Source organism: Hyperolius riggenbachi, chromosome 2, assembly GCF_040937935.1.
Source record: "Hyperolius riggenbachi isolate aHypRig1 chromosome 2, aHypRig1.pri, whole genome shotgun sequence".
Taxonomy (NCBI): domain Eukaryota; kingdom Metazoa; phylum Chordata; class Amphibia; order Anura; family Hyperoliidae; genus Hyperolius; species Hyperolius riggenbachi.
Window position 1 is genome coordinate 513317069 of NC_090647.1, and position 23114 is coordinate 513340182.

The 23114-nt window shown below is 44.8% G+C and overlaps 1 protein-coding gene across 19 annotated transcripts in view; it reads left to right on the forward strand.

The window, feature by feature from the left end:
• The window catches only part of LOC137547218 (uncharacterized), a 742288-nt gene that overhangs the window by 443428 nt on the left and 275746 nt on the right, over nucleotides 1-23114 (forward strand). For all 19 annotated transcript variants that reach the window (XR_011026524.1, XM_068270547.1, XM_068270550.1 and 16 more), the window contains one exon: nucleotides 5056-5137. Coding sequence is in view for 18 of the 19 variants with exons in the window: in XM_068270547.1 (XP_068126648.1) it covers nucleotides 5056-5137 (82 nt within the window). In the remaining variant the exon portion in view is untranslated. The remainder of the gene's footprint in view (nucleotides 1-5055; nucleotides 5138-23114) is intronic.

The following is a 23114-nucleotide window of genomic DNA, read 5'->3' on the forward strand; positions in this document are numbered from 1 at the left end:
ACACACAATATTATCACATACACAGTCACACCACACACAATATTACCACATACACAATCACACAACACACACAATATTACCACATACACAATCACACAACACACACAATATTACCACATACACAGTCACACAACACACACACACTATTACCACATACACAGTCACACAACACACACACAATATTACCACATACACAGTCACACAACACACACAATATTACCACATACACAGTCACACAACACACACACACTATTACCACATACACAGTCACACAACACACACACACTATTACCACATACACAGTCACACAACACACACACACTATTACCACATACACAGTCACACAACACACACACTATTACCACATACACAGTCACACAACACACACACACTATTACCACATACACAGTCACACAACACACACACAATATTACCACATACACAGTCAGTCAGACACACTGTGACTCACTCCCAACTCATAAGAACTGCTGTGCACTTATGTGAAAGAGTGGGCGGGGCAGTGGGCGGATGCAGCACAACAGCAGCTTCCCCCTCCTCTATGGGAATTCTGCACACTGCAGGACAGCATATACTGCTATTATAATACATGCTGTATATGTACATGTGAATGTATATGGGAGAGACTAGGGAGCGAGCCCGACTCACGCTCTGCTCCATTCCTACGTCTGCGGGGGCGTGGCTTAGCCCGTTGGGGGCGGAGCCTGGTCCCGAGCATTGGCTGAAAATTAGGGGCGGAGCATAGCTCGAGCCTCTCGATCCTCTCTTCTCGTCAGACAGGGACGCGGCTCAGCTCAGGAGGAAGACGTGGGCGGTGCTGCAAGTGAGTACAGGGGCGGGGCAGCCACTGATCAGAACAGTAACCTCAGTGCAGTGCCCATAAGCTGAGATGCGGCCATGTAGGATGAGGGGAGGAGCGCAGTCTCCCCGCCCCTCCTGGTGGTCCCTCCCCCAGCTGGCTGGAATCTCGGGCTGTATGCGCTCTATACACGGTTTTGTAGCATTTCAATTTGTGCATTCTCCCATTAATAATGTGTATCATGTACTGTGTGATTTGAAACTATATATATATATATACAGGGGAGAGACAGTTTAAAGAGTGAGCCCCGGACTCTCGCTCCTTTCTTACGTTGGTGGAGGTGTGGCTTAGAATGTCGGGGGCGGAGATTGGAATGCTGGGGGCGTGGCTTTGGAATGTTAGGGGCGAGGCTTAGCTCGAGGCTCGATCCTCTCCTCTTGTTTGGCAACTCAGATAAATGCAGCTGCAGGGGAGAAAGACGTGGACGGTGCTGCAATTAAGTAAGTAAGGGGGCGGGGCATCCATTAAACAGAACAGTACCTTGCCGTACCCCATAGTTGGCGCTTGTTGGCTGGAAATACATAGAAGGGGCGGAACCATCCAGGATCAGGCCCCTCCCTGTCGGCACTGAAGGGAGGACAGCTGCAGATGGTAGCTACAGACAGCTGACATGCGGCCATGTAGATGATGAGGGGGAGGAGTGCAGTCTCCCCGCCCCTCCTGGTGGCCCCTTCCCAGGCTGGAATGATAGGCTTTATGCACACTATACAGGTTTTGCCCATCATGACAATGTGTGCATTTCTCTAATTAAATCATATGTGATGTGGACAGTGTGCTTTTTAAATGCACTACAGAAATGATTTTGTGCAGTTCCCAAACAGTACTGCCAGAGCAGGATCATCCACATGGCACCCTAGGCAGGTGCCTGGGGCCTAATGTGTGTCAGGGGATTCTACTGCCAGTTTGACCCTCTAATTTCAGGTTACCAAAAGGACCATAGGAGCAGGTGGGCAAAACCTTGCTTATGGCCACATTTCATCGTAATCCAATCCAGCACCCATTAGGTCCCAGGCACCTGCCTAGGTTGCCTGTTAGATGATCTTTCCAGAGGTCCCTCAAAACATCTGGCAGATTATAATGAGCAGATACTGTATATTACACAAAAAGATTGTAGTCATCAATCAATAGACATGTGGCATGAAACATGTATAGTCTATAAATGCATATTTTGTTAAACTAATCGTATATAAACGTGGTGCAGCCATGAAAATGGATGAAATCCAATTATATTAAAAACACAAAGGCTTTGTTCACATCTAAAATCAAAATTGCTGACGCCAGTGATTTTTTTATTTTTTGCGTGCTTTTTTTCCCCTCCCGGCGCTCCACTGCGCGCTACGATTTTATACAAAGCACTTTTGCAGAGCGATTCTGTTTTTTTCACTTCCTGACATCAGTCAGCAAGTGAACTCTTTCACCCGGAAATGAATAAATACAATGTATTTATTCATGAAAACGCGAACGCAATTTTTTTTCATATACCTTCCATTGTAACAAAATCACCCTAAAAATGATACATGCAGCGCTTTGCTGAGCGGAAAGCCAACGAAACGCGCTGATATGAACTATCCTATAGGGACTTATTACACAAGCGCTTTTAGGGCTATTTTGAAAATCGCCGGGCTGAAAAAATGCGAAAAACGCCCTCGGTGTGAACTAGCTCTTATTCATAAAGAAAAAAAAATGGCAGTTACCAATCCCTAATGCCTAGTAAACTCAATGCAATTTCCCATCAGATTGACGGTCAAATCGATTATTTCCGACAGGTCCAATCTAATTTCTGACCGATTTTCCAACCACTTCTTTACAAAATTGTCCAGAAAACAGATTGGCGCTGTCGGAAATAATCAGTTTGACTGTCAATCTGATGGAAAAATGGATTGTGTGTACTGGGCATTGTGTTTTCTAGTACACATGTAAATGATCCAATATACCTCCTGTCTACATCTGTTTAATAAACATCTATAACAAGAGGGATATGGAGGCTGCCATACATGGACCTGAACTCTTGCACAGAACAGAAGGAAGACATAGAGAAATGTACCCTGTATGTATTTAGAGAGTTTAATTCCCCCTCATTTGTGACTAATCACAAGTTGTAATTTGATCTCTCCCTGTGTCACATGACTGCCACGGCAGAGATGGCAGATAAGCTCATTTGAAAGCACAGGCTGTAAACAATATGTCTGCTTACATGAATTAGGAAGTAGAAACAGTGCAGATTTATTATAAGATTTGTATCAGCTGTAACAAAGACTTTTTTTGCTTAAAGGTTATTATGCTTTTGCGTATCTTTTAGAGCAGAGATGACGTTATGAGTTCAGGTCCGCTTTAAATGTTGCATGGCTGCCCTGCTTGATCCTCTGTCTCTCGGGCTAGGAACACACATAGCAGAAGCGCTAGCGTTGCAGAGAACGCAGCGTTTTTGGCGCTAATGGAAGTCAATGGGCCGCATCAAAAAACGTATATAAAAAACTCATATGCGTTTTCAAACATGCGTTTGTAAACACGCTGGTTTTGTTGCATAATTATCAAAAACGCACATAATGAACATCAATGGTAACGCAATGGTATGCGTTTTTCATGTGTTTTATATGCATTTCTTTTTATTATTTTCTGATGTGTTTGCGCTTCCTGTTGTCTTCCTAGTGACTTGCATAAAACGCAATCGAAAAACACATACAAAACGCATATGCGAATCGCAAACGCATAAAAATGCCCGTAAAATGCTAGAAAAATGCATATGCGGAAAAAAAACGCAACGCACCATGTCTGTGCAGCACCTGTGGTCCCCAGCGATAGCGGTCACAAGGCCCCCAAGTGGACAAACTGCACATGTGCAGCGTAGTATGTCCAAGTCAGAGGGTGCTGACCACACTGACCAGGACTAATAACAGCGGGAGTGATAGGGAAGCAGAGGCAGATGTGGGGCAGCGGGAGGTGCAGTAAGCCTATGCACTCCTCCCCACACAACATGCAGGGCGTCGGTTTGTGGATTTGTTTAGGACTCAGGTATCCTTTAAGTCTGGTACACACTTTTAGGGCTTGTTCACACTGCAGGCGTTTTTGTTATTTTTCAAAATCGCCCTAAAAGCACTTAATCAATGATTCTGTATGGTAGTTCACATATGAGCGGCTCGTTTGTGTTCCACTTTGTAAAGCGGTGCTTGAGCCATTTTTGAGGCAATTTCGCTTCAATGGAAGGTATAGAAAAAACATGAAGCGCTCACAAAACTGCTTTGTGGAGCGATTGCGTTTGCGTTTTTAAGAATAAACACATTGTATTTATTGTTTTCCGGATCAAAGAGTCCACTTCCTGACCTGCGTCAGGGAGTGAAATGCCAAAACGCTTGGGAGAAACGCGTTGGATACCGCTAACCACGAAAACGAATCGCCCACCCAAGCGTCGGGAATTGGAAAAAAAAAGCCTCAAAAAAGCCCACCGCGGATGGACACGCGAGCGGAATGCAATGTGAACAAAGCCTTAGGGCTCAAACCCACTAGCAGCCTTTTCTAAGCGCTTGTGACTTGAAAAGCTCTTGTTAATGTAATGCTATGGGGACATTTTCATAAAATCAAAGCCCTTTAGTGGGATCACAGCTATAGCATTACATTAGCGAGAGCTTTTCAAGTCACAAGTGCTTGGAAATGGCTTAGTACCTTACTGCTAGTGGTTTCCAGGCCTCCGTTATCATTGGCCAATCACTGACCAATTTTACCACCTTTATGTAGTCCATAAGACCCCATTCATACTTGCGTTTTCAACCGGCGTTTTGCAGGACTTATTTTTCCGCGATTTCACGCAGAAAAATCACTAAACACTGCTGCGATTTTGATGCGATAGCGTTTAGCGCTTCTATAGCACTGAAACGCAATCGCCGGGAAATCGCCTGAAAATGGTGCAGGCGACGCGTTTGCGTTTTTGCCCGTTTTTGGGTGATTTGCGGCGATTAGCGCAAATCGCCCAAGTAAGAACGGGCCCATAGGGTTTCATTACGTTAGCGCTTTTAAAAAGCGTTTGAGCGTTTTGCCGAAATCGCAGGCAAAACGCTTTAGTGTGAATGGGGCCTAAATGTATTTTTTGTGGTGCTGATCGTATATAAACAATAGAATACAATCATATTAACAACTCATTCATGAAAAAATTGACATATGCCATTCACTCTTCAATCCCTTAGGTTTTCCAGCATACGTGTTGGAGATCGGGGGACGCAGCGGACGAGACCAGGAGCAGCAGGACGGTGGTGGCAGCTGGAGCAGGTGAGATTACAATGCATAGGGACTGGGGGGCACATTTACATTTGGGGGGACAGCAGCCAGGTGGTGAAGGGCAGCGTTACAAGGCCAATTCCCCAGAGATTTCATGGTGAAATTGATTGGGAATTGGCCTGCAGTGTATGGGCAGCCGACAGATCTTTTTCCGAGTTGATTCGATCAGAGAGGGATCTGTCCCTTCGTCAATCTGCCCAAACATTGCTAGATGTATGGGCACCTTAAAGGATACTTTATGGCTAACTTCAATTCAAAAAGGAAGCTTAATGTGTGCATTGGGAGCTGTGCGGATCCTTACCGGACCTCCCGTACTCTGGTGTCTCCCTCCGCTCTCCGGTAATAATCCAAATTCTCCTCTTCCTGTTTGGCGCGGTCATTGACCTCTGACCCGGACATCCTGCGCTGTGCATGCGCAGTATATCCGCCAGGGCGCTTTGTGACCACACTCCACATTGACGCCATATGATGTAAGCGCGTTCAAGTGGTCACAAGACACCCTAGTGCATATACTGAGCATGCACAGCACCGTATGTCCCGGTCGGAAGTCACCGACCACGCCGATGAGGAAGAGGAGGAATTGGATTATTACCGGAGAACAGACAGAGGCGCCGAGGCATGGGAGGTACGGTAAGGATCCGCCCCGCTCCCCATACACACATTAGCGGTCCTTTTTGAATTGAAGTTAGCCCTAAAGTATCCTTTAAAGAGACACTGAAGCGAAAAAAAAATGATGATATTATGATTTGTATGTGTAGTACAGCTAAGAAAAAAAACATTAAGATCAGATACATCAGTCTAATTGTTTCCAGTGCAGGAAGAGTTGAGAAACTCCAGTTGTTATCTCTATGCAAAAAAGCTATTAAGCTCTCCGACCAACTTAGTCGTGGAGAGGGCTGTTATCTGACTTTTATTATCTGAACTGTTTGAACTGTTTACTTTTCCTCTAGCAGAGGAGAGTTTATTACTTGACAGACTGCTCTGAAAGACTCATTTTGAATGCTGAGTGTTGTGTAATCTGGACATATTATAGAGTGATGCAATGTTAGAAAAAACACTATATACCTGAAAATAAAAATATGAGAATATTTTCTTTGCTGCTAATCTTCTAGTAATTATTCATAGTACACAACCAATTCATTATATCATATATATTTTTTCGCTTCAGTGTCTCTTTAAGGTGCCCATACATCTAGCAATGTTTGGGCAGATTGACTAAGAGTTATATGTAGGCTGCCCTATTTATTTCCTTTTAAGTAATACTCGTTGCCTGGCAGCCCTTCTGCTCCTCTGCCTCTAATACTTTTAGCCATAGACCCTGAACAAGCATAGGCAGATCAGGTGTTCCTGACATCTGTCAGATCTGACAAGATTAACTACATGCTTGTTTCTGGTGTGATTCAGACACTACTGCAGCCAAATAGATCAGCAGGGCTGCCAGGCAACTGGTATTGTTTAAAAGGTAATTAATATGGCAGCCTCCATAGTCTTCTCACTTCAGTTGTCCTTTAAGTTAGCACTAAGGTATCCTTTAACTGTTTAATCTATCCCTTTCTATGATGGGAGCCTACTCAGTAGCTTGTAAGGTAAAAGTCTTCAGACTGCCTCTGTGCAGATCTAAGACATGGCAGGACACATTAGGCCTCTTGCACACTGCAAGCGATTCCGATTCAGATTCCGCTTTTTAATCAGTTTTTACATCCGATTCAGATTCCGATTTGCAGTGTGCAGGGAGCAAACTGCTAATTGGAATCTGAATCGGATGTAAAAACTGATTAAAATGCGGAATCTGAATCGGAATCACTTGCAGTGTGCAAGAGCCCTCAGTGTTTCTTCTATTCTGGACATCATTAATATGCTCCCTTGCTCTATCTTTTAAATGACAGCTAGTCCATCCTACATATTGAATTTTGCATTATGTGCATGTAATGACGTACAGTATCTCACAGAAGTGAGTACACCCCTCACATTTTTGTAAATATTTTATTATTTCTCTTCACGGGACAACACTGAAGCTATGAAACTTTGATACAATGTGAAGTTAACAGTGTAAATTTGTTGTCCCATTAAAATATCTCAACACACAACCATTAAAGGAGCACTGTAATGAGAATAATATGGAGGCTGCCATATTTATTTTCTCTTAAACAATACCAGTTGCCTGGCTATCCTTCTGATCTATTTGGCTGCAATAGTGTCTGAATCACACCAGAAACAAGCATGCAGCTAATCCAGTCAGATCTGACAACAATGTCAGAAACACCTGAACTGCTGCATGCTAGTTCAGGGTCTAGGGCTAAAAGTATTAGAGGCAGATGATCAGTAGGATAGCCAGGCAGCTGGTAATGCATATAAGGAAAGAAATATGGAAGCCTCCATATTCCTCTCCCTTCAGTTGTCCTTTAATGTGTAGACAGCTGGCAACAAATATGAGCCCCCCCCCCCCCCTAAGTGAAGAATGTCAAAATATCTGCCCAAAGCGACAGTATTTTGTGTGCCCATCATTATTTTCTAGCACATCACCAAAAACGTCTGCGTCGTCCATTGACTTCCATGTATTTCGCCACCGCTGGGTTGCAGCAGAAGTCTGAGGGTAGTGCGCTGTTGACTTTGCATCGAGTTTGCGGCTGATCGGGAACTTCCGACGCGACGCAGTAAGTGTATTAGGTCACATAGACTTTCATTGCTGTTGTGTTACCCTGTGTGCACAAAGTCAGGAATCCGAGGAGGAACCGCACACCACTGTGGAGGTTCTGGACCTGAGTAACAGTCAATGATAAATCCAGAAGGTCCGCACACTCATATGTAGACCAAGTAACCCATTCTGTGTGTTTACCTTGACAAAGGGGACCCCTCGGGGGCCCGAAACGAATCGTTGGTTATGGAAGGGAATTGTGTCACGTTTTTTGAATAAAACAGCAGACTTGGTCTACATATGAGTGTGCGGACCTTCTGGATTTATCTGTGTGCACAAAGGGTAACACAATGCAAAGATAATGGACAAGCATACAAGGGGCCTTAGTAGCACCCTGTACATTTATCTCTGGTCAGCAGCTGCCAGTGTGTGGTGCCCATACACAGTACAATAACAAACATTCCCATCTATTTGATCTAAACGATCGAAACGAATGAAAATCAAAAAATAATCTTTTTCTTTTTTGAGCAAGAAAAACTAACTATTATCCCATCTTATTCAATAAAAATTTGATTGTGTTGGAAAAACCTTTATATTCGATCTAACAGAATAATCGAACAAAATTATCGAATTGAAAAAAGACAAAAAAATGGTACCATGTATGGGCACTTTAACAAGAAGCAAGCCAGGTGCAGAAAATCAGTAGCTATGGTATTGTGTCATTACAGTTTTAAAGAGATTCTGTATCGAAAAAAGGGCCCCTGGGGGTACTTACCTCGGGAGAGAGAAGCCTCTGGATCTGATTGAGGCTCCTCCCATCCTCCTCTGCGCCATGGTGGTCTCGCTGGGCCCCTCTGAAGCCACAGTGGACACTTTGTCAGGCTGTTGTGCGGTCGCACCTGCAATATTTACCTTCTCCGTCTCCAGCAGGCGCACTAGCGGCTCTTGGCTCAGATCAGGCGTAAATAGCTGATCCCAGTCGGGTCCGCTCTACTGTGCAGGAGCAGGTGACTTGCGCCTGTGCAGTAGAATGGACCGGAATGGGATCGGCTATTTCCGCCTGATCCCGAGCAGAGAGTGGCTACTGCGCCTGTGCTGGAGCCAGGAAGGTAATATTTACATGGCCGCCGTGCAGAGTGGCCCAGCAAGACCACCGTGGGAAGGAGGAGGACGTGGGAAGCCTCAATCGGATCCAGAGGCTTCCCCCTTCCGAGGTAAGTACCCCCCAGGAGCCCTTTTTTTTCGATACAGGTTTTCTTTAAGTGACAGGGCTGTGTATATTGCATGGAGCAGGAGCAACAGGGCCAGATACTTGGAAAGGTAACGCAGGTCAGGGCTTCAGGCAGCTACTGCCCAAGGGGGCTGAAAGAGGCTGCATATGAAAGAGGGGCTGCAAGTGAGGAGCAACATATTGGAAAGAGTAGCTGCAGCTCAAAGGAACCATACATGACAGAGAGGCTGCTGCACATGGGTGAGGGGGCTGCACATAAAATGGGAGAGAGCTGCTTTACAATGAATGGAAGTCGCAGGAAAGTTGGTCCAGGGACTCAGACAAGGCTGTCATCTTTATCCCATTTTGAAACTTACAAGCTGCTAGGCCAGGCATGGGCAAACTCGGCCCTCCAGCTGTTATGGAACTACAAGCCCCACAATGCATTTCCCTTTATGAGTCATGGCTGTGGCTGTCAGACTCCTGCAATGCATTGTGGGACTTGTAGTTCCTTAACAGCTGGAAGGCCAAGTTTGCCCATGCCTGTGCTAGGCACTGGGCTGAATACAGTCCTGTTTTCTGAAGCACTTAAACAGCCAAGAAACAGTGAGAGACAGCTTGAGATAAGGTTTTACTGCAGGAAAATTCAAGAGGTCATTATATCTGCTTTTTTTTATGGCTTAAAAAAAGTGTGATTTTAAAGCTGGAACTGTGACAGTATGATGCAATGTTATAAAAAAAAAGCTATATAATTGAAAATAAAAATAAGCTACTGTTATTAGTAGCTATTGCTACTAATGTTCTATTTATTATCCATACTACACATACAATTCATTATATCATACGTTTTTTTTTTCCTCACTTCACGTTGTTTCAAGTGTAAAACAATAGCCAGGCATAGGTGCTGCCAGTATATCCAGGCATAGGTGCTCCCATTAAAGCCAGGCATAGGTACTCCCAGTATAGCCAGACATAGGTGCTCCCAGTATAGCCAGGCATAGGTGCTCCCAGTATAGCCAGGCATAGGTGCTCCCAGTATAGCCAGGCATAGGTGCTCCCAGTATAGCCAGGCATAGGTGCTCCCAGTATAGCCAGGCATAAGTACTCCCAGTATAGCCAGGCATAGGTGCTCCCAGTATATCCAGGCATAGGTGCTCCCATTAAAGCCAGGCATAGGTACTCCCAGTATAACCAGGCATAGGTGCTCCCAGTATAGCCAGGCATAGGTGCTCCCAGTATAGCCAGGCATAGGTGCTGCCAGTATAGCCAGGCATAGGTGCTCCCAGTATAGCCAGGCATAGGTGCTGCCAGTATAGCCAGGCATAGGTGCTGCCAGTATAGCCAGGCATAGGTGCTCCCAGTATAGCCAGGCATAGGTGCTCCCAGTATAGCCAGGCATAGGTGCTCCCAGTATAGCCAGGCATAGGTGCTCCCAGTATAGCCAGGCATAGGTGCTCCCAGTATAGCCAGGCATAGGTGCTCCCAGTATAGCCAGGCATAGGTGCTGCCAGTATAGCCAGGCATAGGTGCTGCCAGTATAGCCAGGCTTAGGTGCTCCCAGTACAGCCAGGCATAGGTGCTCCCAGTATAGCCAGGCATAGGTGCTGCCAGTATAGCCAGGCATAGGTGCTGCCAGTATAGCCAGGCATAGGTGCTGCCAGTATAGCCAGGCATATGTGCTCCCTTTGAAGACACAAAGTAAGTAGATGTCAGTATTAGGTAGCTAGATATGCACCTATCTTGTATCTAAAAGTCCTGTGAGTTCCCCAGATAGCAATATATTATACTGTATTAGGTAGCCAGAAGTCCCCCCAAATAATATAAGGTAGTCAGAGGTACCCCAAATAGTAATGAGTAGCCAGAGGTTTCCCCAAAATAGTATTAGGTAGCCAATGGTGCCCCCAAATAGTAGTAGCTAGCCATATGTGCCACCGAGGTATTAGGTAGCAGGAGGTGCCACCTGGTTTTAGGTAGCTAGAGCCCCTCGGGCTGTGGGTCCCCGCTAATCTTCTTGACAGGCACATGCTCTATGCTGCATACCTCTGGCTCTAAATGTAAGTCATGTGATCGGGAGCTGGAGGTATGGAAGCACAGAGCGTGCAACTGCCAGGAAGTACAGAAGAGACCTGACATAGCACTAGAGCAGTGTAATATTGCACTGCTCCCCTATCCTTCTATGTGGGTAGAGGGGGCCAGGTGGGAAAGGAGTGTAGGTGTGTGTATGTTTTACCAGTCACATGGGGAAGTTTGTATCCAAGAGGGGTCCCATGGGTTGTTGCTGCACCCGGGCCTACACTGCCAATGTACCAACCAGAAACACTGTCATCGTCTGGATGGGAATTCAATGTACTACTGTTCTTTAACTGCTTACAATGATGCACATTTAGGCCTTAGACACACCGCTTCGATTAAAAAAAAATGCTCTCATTGACTTGCATATAAATTACAGTAAAAATCACAGCAAAATTGCCGTGACTGCAACTTTTCAAAATATCGCGACCGCCTTGATATTGCCACAATTTTAATGCAACTCAATAGGAGTGTTTTTAAAAAAACACAGACGCAGCGCAAACGGCCAGCACAGCACTCTGCAGTGTGCCTGAGGCCGGTCACTCACCTCTCTGGGCTCCAATACTACAAGCATTCCAATATAATCATAAATGTTTCTGCTGAAACTCTTACCACAGTCAGCCTGACTCTATTTGGTACATTGCCAGGGAGAGGGATACTTGTTATCTGCCCTCCCACATTCCTGCTCCTCACTGATTCGCTGAGGGCAGTTCAGTGTGACACGAAGCTGAGAAGGGAAAAACACCTCACCCCTCTGCAAAAGCTGCTGAAATAAGATCTATGCTGTGCTCACATGTGTTGACAAAGCAAGGTAGATATCACGGTTTATAGGAGCAAAAAAGAGTAAGGGAGGACATTAGGGTTGCCTTCAGAGTAAGTAAAGATGGAAACTGCCTGAAACAGTTCTCTCTTTATTTACGATACAGGTAGATAATAAATTGAAATAAAATTGCTAACGGTACAACACTTATGTTATGTAAGTAGAACTAGTATTTACCTACTTATATATTTTCTTTTCCTGGTATAGTAAGGCTGTCCCTGCTGCTTTAATGAACTGAATCAAATACCACATGATTTCTTAACTGCTTGCCGACCGCGTCATGCCGATTGGCGTAGCAACCTTGGGGCTAATTTTGCAGGGGATCGCACGCGCTGATGCGTGCGCATCTCTGCTCGGTAGCTCAGCTCCGCCTTCAGTCTCCAGCGGTGATCGCCGCTCGGGCGCTATTAAGCCTATCACAGCCGATCTCACTGATAGGCAGACAGGGGGAGGGAGAGGGAGAAAAACAATACAGAAATGTATTTAAAAATAAATCAGCAGCAAGAATCACGCCAGCTGGCGATTGCAATTCAGCATAAAACTATTTGCGGTAGTAGAAAATGAGCCTTCATCGTGATTGTAAATCAGTATGCATGTTTTGCAATACGTGCAAAACACCTACTGGCCAAACTCAATGATATGGTCCAAATGATCAGAGAATTTAATCTAATAGTGACGCCTGGAACTTGTATGTATATGTGCATAAGTAACGTCTATGGGTATGGTGAATAATGTGTAGTATCAATATTAGTATAAATTAACTATGTTTGATAACGGCGTCTTTTGGTCAAGTGAGGAATGGAATGGCTTTGTGGGGAGGAGGTGTAAATGACCTGATCATACTTTTAAATATCCTCCATCTTGTGATTCACTGTCTACCATTTTGTATGCCTCAGCTTGCATATGCTCCCTAACTGGTTGAAGCCCATAGTTGTGATGATAGAAACAATCCTTATGCTTATTATTGTCGGGAAATTATGAATAATGTGGAGTCATACACTTTGATCTGATGACCTACAGCGGGGAGAGATGACCGTCTGTTAGGCTACCTCGACTGCCCACCTCCTCTGAAGACCCCTCAGTGATTGAGGAGCTGGGTGGAGGAATTCACCTCTTCCAGGGGTCCCACAGGTGCACCACTGCAGTTTGAGCACTGCTCTTAGAAGAGTCAATGCCATGTTGTGATTTCACCAGGATTACTCCGGAGCAGTCCTTGTGCTGTGGTGCACCTTTGGAAGCTGTAGTCATCAGAGTTATTGTTTTAGATAGATAAATGTATGTGTTTAATTTGAATGAAATCAAATAAACGTGTGTGAGCTTCTTGTTGCACTAAAGTGTGGAGATAATAGTGATTGTGGTAATTAATATATTACTATCAATAATAGTCAAGATAAATATATTGATAACGGCATAATTTATTCAGGTGGGGCTCAGTCTCCGCCTTCAGTCTCCCAGCGGCGATCGCCGCTTGGGGGCTGTTAGACGGCGGTTATTTACTCAGTACAGCGCTGAAGGGGGAGGGAGGGAGAGGGAGAAAAAAATACAGAAATGTATTTAAAAATAAATAATACAAACATTGATAAAAAATAAACAACCATCTGGGGGGCGATCAGACCCCACCAACAGAGGATGGGGGGGATCACTTGTGTACTGAGCTGTGCGGCCCTGCAGCGAGTCTCTAAAGCTGCAGTGGCCAATTCAGTGAAAAAATGGCCTGTTCTTAAGGGGGTTTTAACACTGCCGTCCTCAAGAGGTTAAAATACCAAGTGATTGACCAAGCTGTTACTGCATGTGTTAAATTATTACTGAATACTCAACAAGAATATTTTTTACCGATTGGTAAATTGTGCCACATGGAATGTTAACCGAACGGCAGCTATCAGATTCTGCTGCCGGCCGCTGGCCAATTAGAAGAGGCAGAGCGGGGGGGGGGGGGAGGCGGTACAGTGGGAGTGGAGGACGCCACAATGTCATAGCTGGGGGTAGCACTGGGCACGATGTATCTACTTACGCACGCTGCCCGCCGCCCCCTGCGCCCGCCATTCAGCCACCCATTCTACACTCCAGCCAACGCGGCCGAAAGAGGGGAGACCAGGAGGAGCCCCAGACACCGCCGCTGGACCTGGAGGGAGGTAAGTGGCACCTACGTCTAACTACAGTGTAGCTGGCTAACTATCCTGAAGCCACCCACACCTAACTACACTATACCTGTCTAACTATCCTGAAGCCACCCATACCTAACTACACTATACCTGGCTAACTATCCTGAAGCCACCCATACCTAACTACACTATACCTGTCTAACTATCCTGAAGCCACCCATACCTAACTACACTATACCTGTCTAACTATCCTGAAGCCACCCATACCTAACTACACTATACCTGGCTAACTATCCTGAAGCCACCCACACCGAACTACACTATACCTGGCTAACTATCCTGAAGCCACCCACACCAAACTACACAATACCTGGCTAACTATCCTGAAGCCACCCACACCTAACTACACTATACCTGGCTAACTATACTGAAGCCACCCACACCTAACTACACTATACCTGGCTAACTATCCTGAAGCCACCCACACCTAACTACACTATACCTGGCTAACTATACTGAAGCCACCCACACCTAACTACACTATACCTGGCTAACTATACTGAAGGTACCCACACCTAACTACACTACACCTGGCTAACTATAATGAAGCCACCCACACCTAACTACACTATACCTGGCTAACTACCCTGAAGCCACCCACACCTAACTACACTATACCTGGCTAACTATCCTGAAGCCACCCACACCTAACTACACTATAACTGGCTAACTATACTGAAGGTACCCACACCTAACTACACTATACCTGGCTAACTATACTGAAGGTACCTACACCTAACTATACTATACCTGGCTAACTATCCGGAAGCCACCCACACCTAACTACACTATACCTGGCTAACTATACTGAAGCCACCCACACCTAACTACACTATACCTGGCTAACTATACTGAAGGTACCCACACCTAACTACACTATACCTGGCTAACTATCCTGAAGCCACCCACATCTAACTACACAATACCTGGCTAACTATACTGAAGCCATCCATACCTAACTACACTATACCTGGCTAACTATACTGAAGCCACCCACACCTAACTACACTATACCTGGCTAACTATCCTGAAGACACCCACACCTAACTACACTATACCTGGCTAACTATACTGAAGCCATCCATACCTAGCTACACTATACCTGGCTAACTATACTGAAGGTACCCACACCTAACTACATTATACCTGGCTAAGTATACTGAAGCCACCCACACCTAACTACAATATACATGGCTACCTATACTGAAGGCACCTACACCTAACTACACTATACCTGGTTACCTATACTGAAGGCCCCTACACCTAGCTATCTAATGAAAGGTACCTATTCCTAACTATACTATACTTGGCTACCTATATTGAAAGGCCGATATACCTAGCTATCTATACATCAGGCACCTATACCTATCTACCTATACTGAAGGCACCTATACCTAGCTACCTAAATGTTGGTAGATCTCCTGGACTCGGCAAATTTTAAAGTAGTTCGCGAGCCGAAAAATTGTGGGCACCCCTGTGTTAAAGAGTACCTGTGAGGGAAAAAACCTTAATTTTCTTAGCATCATTACTTCTTCATGTAGACATATTTAAATTTGGAAACTGTTATGGAATGCCTTTACAATGATTTTGAGAAATTATGCAAGTTTTGCAATACGGCCGAGTAACTATTGGTCACATCTAATTATATGATCACAAAGGATATGATATACTGCACTTAAGGCCCTTTTACACTAGCAAGTGCGACCACAAGCGCAAGTGCGCTCCGTTTGCTATCGTGCAGGCTGCTTTTTCCATTCGCTGCAATTGCATCATATGGCCGCCAGGAACGAAGCGCGATCGCAGCGAGAATCATGCCAGCTGGCGATTGCAGTTCAGCATAAAACTCTATGCGGTAGTAGAAAATGAGCCTTCATCGTGAATGTAAATCAGTATGCATATTTTGCAATACGTGCAAAACACCTACTGGCCAAACTCAATGATGTGGTCAAAATGATCAGAGAATTTAATCTAAGACTGACGCCTGAAACTTGTATGTATATGTGCATAAGTAACGTCTATGGGTATGGTGGATAATGTAATAGTGTCAATAATAGTATAAATTAACTATATTTGATAACGGCGTCTTTTGGTCAGGTGAGGAATGGAATGGCTTTGTGGGGAGGAGGTGTAAATGACCTAATCATACTTTTAAATATCCTCCATCTTGTGATTCACTGTCCACCATTTTGTATGCCTCAGCTTGAATATGCTCTCTAACTGGTTGAAGCCCATAGTTGTGGTGATAGAAACAATCCTTATGCTTATTATTGTCGGGAAATTTTGAATAATGTGGAGTCATACACTTTGATCTGATGACCTACAGCGGGGAGAGATGACCGTCTGTTAGGCTACCTCGACTGCCCACCTCCTCTGAAGACCCCTCAGTGATTGAGGAGCTGGGTGGAGGACATCACCTCTTCCAGGGGTCCCACAGGTGCACCACTGCAGTTTGAGCACCGCTCTTAGAAGAGTCAATGCCATGTTGTGATTTCACCAGGATTACTCCGGAGCAGTCCTTGTGCTGTGGTGCACCTTTGGAAGCTGTAGTCATCAGAGTTATTGTTTTAGATAGATAAATGTATGTGTTTAGTTTGAATGAAATCAAATAAACGTGTGTGAGCTTCTTGTTGCACTAAAGTGTGGAGATAATAGTGATTGTGGTAATTAATATATTACTATCAATAATAGTCAAGATAAATATATTGATAACTGCATAATTTATTCAGGTGGGGCTCAGTCTCCGCCTTCAGTCTCCCAGCGGCGATCGCCGCTTCGGGGCTGTTAGACGGCGGTTATTTACTCAGTACAGCGCTGAAGGGGGAGGGAGGGAGAGGGAGAAAAAAAATACAGAAATGTATTTAAAAATAAATAATACAAACATTGATAAAAAATAAACAACCATCTGGGGGGCGATCAGACCCCACCAAGGGAGGAGGGGGGGGATCACTTGTGTACTGAGCTGTGCGGCCCTGCAGCGAGTCTCTAAAGCTGCAGTGGCCAATTCAGTGAAAAAATGGCCTGTTCTTAAGGGGGTTTTAACACTGCCGTCCTCAAGAGGTTAAAATACCAAGTGATTGACCAAGCTGTTACTGCATGTGTTAAATTATTACTGAATACTCAACAAGAATATTTTTTACCGATTGGTAAATTGTGCCACATGGAATGTTAACCGAACGGCAGCTATCAGATTCTGCTGCCGGCCGCTGGCCAATTAGAAGAGGCAGAGCGGGGGGGGGGGAGGCGGTACAGTGGGAGTGGAGGATGCCACAACGTCATAGCTGGGGGTAGCACTGGGCACGATGTATCTACTTACGCACGCTGCCCGCCGCCCCCTGCGCCCGCCATTCAGCCACCCATTCTACACTCCAGCCAACGCGGCCGAAAGAGGGGAGACCAGGAGGAGCCCCAGACACCGCCGCTGGAACTGGAGGGAGGTAAGTGGCACCTACGTCTAACTACACTGTAGCTGGCTAACTATCCTGAAGCCACCCACACCTAACTACACTATACCTGTCTAACTATCCTGAAGCCACCCATACCTAACTACACTATACCTGGCTAACTATCCTGAAGCCACCCATACCTAACTACACTATACCTGTCTAACTATCCTGAAGCCACCCATACCTAACTACACTATACCTGTCTAACTATCCTGAAGCCACCCATACCTAACTACACTATACCTGGCTAACTATCCTGAAGCCACCCACACCGAACTACACTATACCTGGCTAACTATCCTGAAGCCACCCACACCGAACTACACAATACCTGGCTAACTATCCTGAAGCCACCCACACCTAACTACACTATACCTGGCTAACTATACTGAAGCCACCCACACCTAACTACACTATACCTGGCTAACTATCCTGAAGCCACCCACACCTAACTACACTATACCTGGCTAACTATACTGAAGCCACCCACACCTAACTACACTATACCTGGCTAACTATACTGAAGGTACCCACACCTAACTACACTACACCTGGCTAACTATACTGAAGCCACCCACACCTAACTACACTATACCTGGCTAACTATACTGAAGGTACCCACACCTAACTACACTATACCTGGCTAACTACCCTGAAGCCACCCACACCTAACTACACTATACCTGGCTAACTATACTGAAGGTACCCACACCTAACTACACTATACCTGGCTAACTATCCTGAAGCCACCCACACCTAACTACACTATACCTGGCTAACTATACTGAAGCCACCCACACCTAACTACACTATACCTGGCTAACTATACTGAAGCCACCCACACCTAACTACACTATACCTGGCTAACTATCCTGAAGCCACCCACACCTAACTACACTATACCTGGCTAACTATCCTGAAGCCACCCACACCTAACTACACTATAACTGGCTAACTATACTGAAGGTACCCACACCTAACTACACTATACCTGGCTAACTATACTGAAGGTACCCACACCTAACTATACTATACCTGGCTAACTATCCGGAAGCCACCCACACCTAACTACACTATACCTGGCTAACTATACTGAAGCCACCCACACCTAACTACACTATACCTGGCTAACTATACTGAAGGTACCCACGCCTAACTACACTATACCTGGCTAACTATCCTGAAGCCACCCACACCTAACTACACAATACCTGGCTAACTATCCTGAAGACACCCACACCTAACTACACTATACCTGGCTAACTATACTGAAGCCATCCATACCTAGCTACACTATACCTGGCTAACTATACTGAAGGTACCCACACCTAACTACATTATACCTGGCTAAGTATACTGAAGCCACCCACACCTAACTACACTATACATGGCTACCTATACTGAAGGCACCTACACCTAACTACACTATACCTGGTTACCTATACTGAAGGCCCCTACACCTAGCTATCTAATGAAAGGTACCTATTCCTAACTGTACTATACTTGGCTACCTATATTGAAAGGCCGATATACCTAGCTATCTATACTTCAGGCACCTATACCTATCTACCTATACTGAAGGCACCTATACCTAGCTACCTAAATGTTGTGAGATCTCCTGGACTCGGCAAATTTTAAAGTAGTTCGCGAGCCGAAAAATTGTGGGCACCCCTGTGTTAAAGAGTACCTGTGAGGGAAAAAACCTTGATTTTCTTAGCATCATTACTTCTTCATGTAGACATATTTAAATTTGGAAACTGTTATGGAATGCCTTTACAATGATTTTGAGAAATTATGCAAGTTTTGCAATACGGCCGAGTAACTATTGGTCACATCTAATTATATGATCACAAAGGATATGATATACTGCACTTAAGGCCCTTTTACACTAAGCAAGTGCGATCGCAAGCGCAAGTGCACTCCGTTTGCTATCGTGCAGGCTGCTTTTTCCATTCGCTGCAATTGCATCATATGGCCGCCAGGAACGAAGCGCGATCGCAGCGAGAATCATGCCAGCTGGCGATTGCAGTTCAGCATAAAACTATATGCGGTAGTAGAAAATGAGCCTTCATCGTGATTGTAAATCAGTATGCATATTTTGCAATACGTGCAAAACACCTACTGGCCAAACTCAATGATGTGGTCAAAATGATCAGAGAATTTAATCTAAGACTGACGCCTGAAACTTGTATGTATATGTGCATAAGTAACGTCTATGGGTATGGTGGATAATGTAATAGTGTCAATAATAGTATAAATTAACTATGTTTGATAAAGGCGTCTTTTGGTCAGGTGAGGAACGGAATGGCTTTGTGGGGAGGAGGTGTAAATGACCTAATCATACTTTTAAATATCCTCCATCTTGTGATTCACTGTCCACCATTTTGTATGCCTCAGCTTGAATATGCTCTCTAACTGGTTGAAGCCCATAGTTGTGATGATAGAAACAATCCTTATGCTTATTATTGTCGGGAAATTTTGAATAATGTGGAGTCATACACTTTGATCTGATGACCTACAGCGGGGAGAGATGACCGTCTGTTAGGCTACCTCGACTGCCCACCTCCTCTGAAGACCCCTCAGTGATTGAGGAGCTGGGTGGAGGACATCACCTCTTCCAGGGGTCCCACAGGTGCACCACTGCAGTTTGAGCACCGCTCTTAGAAGAGTCAATGCCATGTTGTGATTTCACCAGGATTACTCCGGAGCAGTACTTGTGCTGTGGTGCACCTTTGGAAGCTGTAGTCATCAGAGTTATTGTTTTAGATAGATAAATGTATGTGTTTAGTTTGAATGAAATCAAATAAACGTGTGTGAGCTTCTTGTTGCACTAAAATGTGGAGATAATAGTAATTGTGGTAATTAATATAATACTATCAATAATAGTCAAGATAAATATATTGATAACGGCATAATTTATTCAGGTGGGGCTCAGTCTCCGCCTTCAGTCTCCGAGCGGCGATCGCCGCTTGGTGGCTCTTAGACGGCAGTTATTTACTCAGTACAGCGCTGAAGGGGGAGGGAGGGAGAGAGAGAAAAAAAATAAAGAAATGTATTTAAAAATAAATAATACAAAAATTGATAAAAAAAATAAACAACCATCTGGGGGGCGATCAGACCCCACCAACGGAGGAGGGGGGGAATCACTTGTGTACTGAGCTGTGCGGCCCTGCAGCGAGTCTCTAAAGCTGCAGTAGCCAATTCAGTGAAAAATGGCCTGTTCTTTAGGGGGATTTAACACTGCCGTCCTCAAGAGGTTAAAATACCAAGTGATTGACCAAGCTGTTACTGCATGTGTTAAAGTATTACTGAATACTCAACAAGAATATTTTTTACCGTGAGGTAAATTGTGCCACATGAAATTTTTACCGAACGGGTTTTAGCGGATCAAAGGCATAGGGCCTGATTCACAAAGCGGTGCTAACAGTTAGCACCGTGGTGAAAAGCCCTTTATCACGCCTAAACTCTGTTTAGGCATGATAAGTTTAGGTGTGATAAGTTTAGGTGTGATAAGTTTTTAGGTGTGATAAGTTTAAGTACCAACTGGGCTAGCACCGCAGTGCACAGCTGATCAAAAGTTTTGCACCAGCAAAGTCTGGTGCACTTTGCATAGAGTGTAATGGCGCTGCTTTGCGTGTGGGACTTTGCGCGCAATCTAAACTTATCTAAACTTATCATGCCTAAACTTATCATGTCTAAACTTATCATGCCTAAACTGAGTTTAGGCATGATAAAAATGGTTATCACGCCTAAAGTCTTTAACTGGGTTATCACCGCTTTGTGAATCGAGCCCATAGTGTTTGTTCACTTCTATAGACCTACTAACATTAGCGGCCATGTGATAAAAGTACAAATTGGTTCTCTCAAAGATGGAGGATTTTAACATACACTGTATGTAAACATGTGTTAAAGCATGGGTGCCCAATAGGTCGATCGCAATCTACCGGTAGATCGCGACCGCCTATTTGGTAGATCGCGGCCGGCAGCTATCAGATTCTGCTGCCGGCCGCTGGCCAATCAGAAGAGGCAGAGCGGGGGAGAGGCGGTACAGTGGGAGTGGAGGACGCCACAACGTCATAGCTGGGGGTAGCGCTGGGCACGATGTATCTATGTACGCACGCTGCCCGCCGCCCCCTGCGCCGGCCATTCAGCCACCCATTCTACACTCCAGCCAACGCGGCCGAAAGAGGGGAGACCAGGAGGAGCCCCAGACACCGCCGCTGGAACTGGAGGGAGGTAAGTGGCACCTACGCCTAACTACACTGTAGCTGGCTAACTATCCTGAAGCCACCCACACCTAACTACACTATACCTGTCTAACTATCCTGAAGCCACCCATACCTAACTACACTATACCTGGCTAACTATCCTGAAGCCACCCACACCGAACTACACTATACCTGGCTAACTATCCTGAAGCCACCCACACCAAACTACACTATACCTGGCTAACTATCCTGAAGCCACCCACACCTAACTACACAATACCTGGCTACCTATACTGAAGGCACCTACACCTAACTACACTATACCTGGCTACCTATACTGAAGGCCCCTACACCTAGCTATCTAATGAAAGGTACCTATTCCTAACTATACTATACTTGGCTACCTATATTGAAAGGCCGATATACCTAGCTATCTATTCTTCAGGCACCTATACCTATCTACCTATACTGAAGGCACCTATACCTAGCTACCTAAATGTTGGTAGATCTCCTAAACTCGGCAAATTTTAAAGTGGTTCGCGAGCCGAAAAATTGTGGGCACCCCTGTGTTAAAGAGTACCTGTGAGGGAAAAAAAAACTTAATTTTCTTAGCATCATTACTTCTTCATGTAGACATATTTAAGTTTGGAAACTGTTATGGAATGCCTTTACAATGATTTTGAGAAATTATGCAAGCTTTGCAATACGGCCGAGTAACTATTGGTCACATCTAATTATATGATCACAAAGGATATGATATACTGCACTTAAGGCCCTTTTACACTAGCAAGTGCGATCGCAAGCACAAGTGCGCTCCGTTTGCTATCGTGCAGGCTGCTTTTTCCATTCGCTGCAATTGCATCATATGGCCGCCAGGAACGAAGCGCGATCGCAGCGTGAATCATGCCAGCTGGCGATTGCAGTTCAGCATAAAACTATATGCGGTAGTAGGAAATGAGCCTTCATCGTGATTGTAAATCAGTATGCATATTTTGCAATACGTGCAAAACACCTACTGGCCAAACTCAATGATGTGGTCAAAATGTTCAGAGAATTTAATCTAAGACTGACGCCTGAAACTTGTATGTATATGTGTATAAGTAGCGTCTATGGGTATGGTGGATAATGTAATAGTATCAATAATAGTATAAATTAACTATATTTGATAACGGCGTCTTTTGGTCAGGTAAGGAACGGAATGGCTTTGTGGGGAGGAGGTGTAAATGACCTAATCATACTTTTAAATATACTCCATCTTGTGATTCACTGTCCTCCATTTTGTATGCCTCAGCTTGAATATGCTCTCTAACTGGTTGAAGCCCATAGTTGTGGTGATAGAAACAATCCTTATGCTTATTATTGTCGGGAAATTATGAATAATGTGGAGTCATACACTTTGATCTGATGACCTACAGCAGGG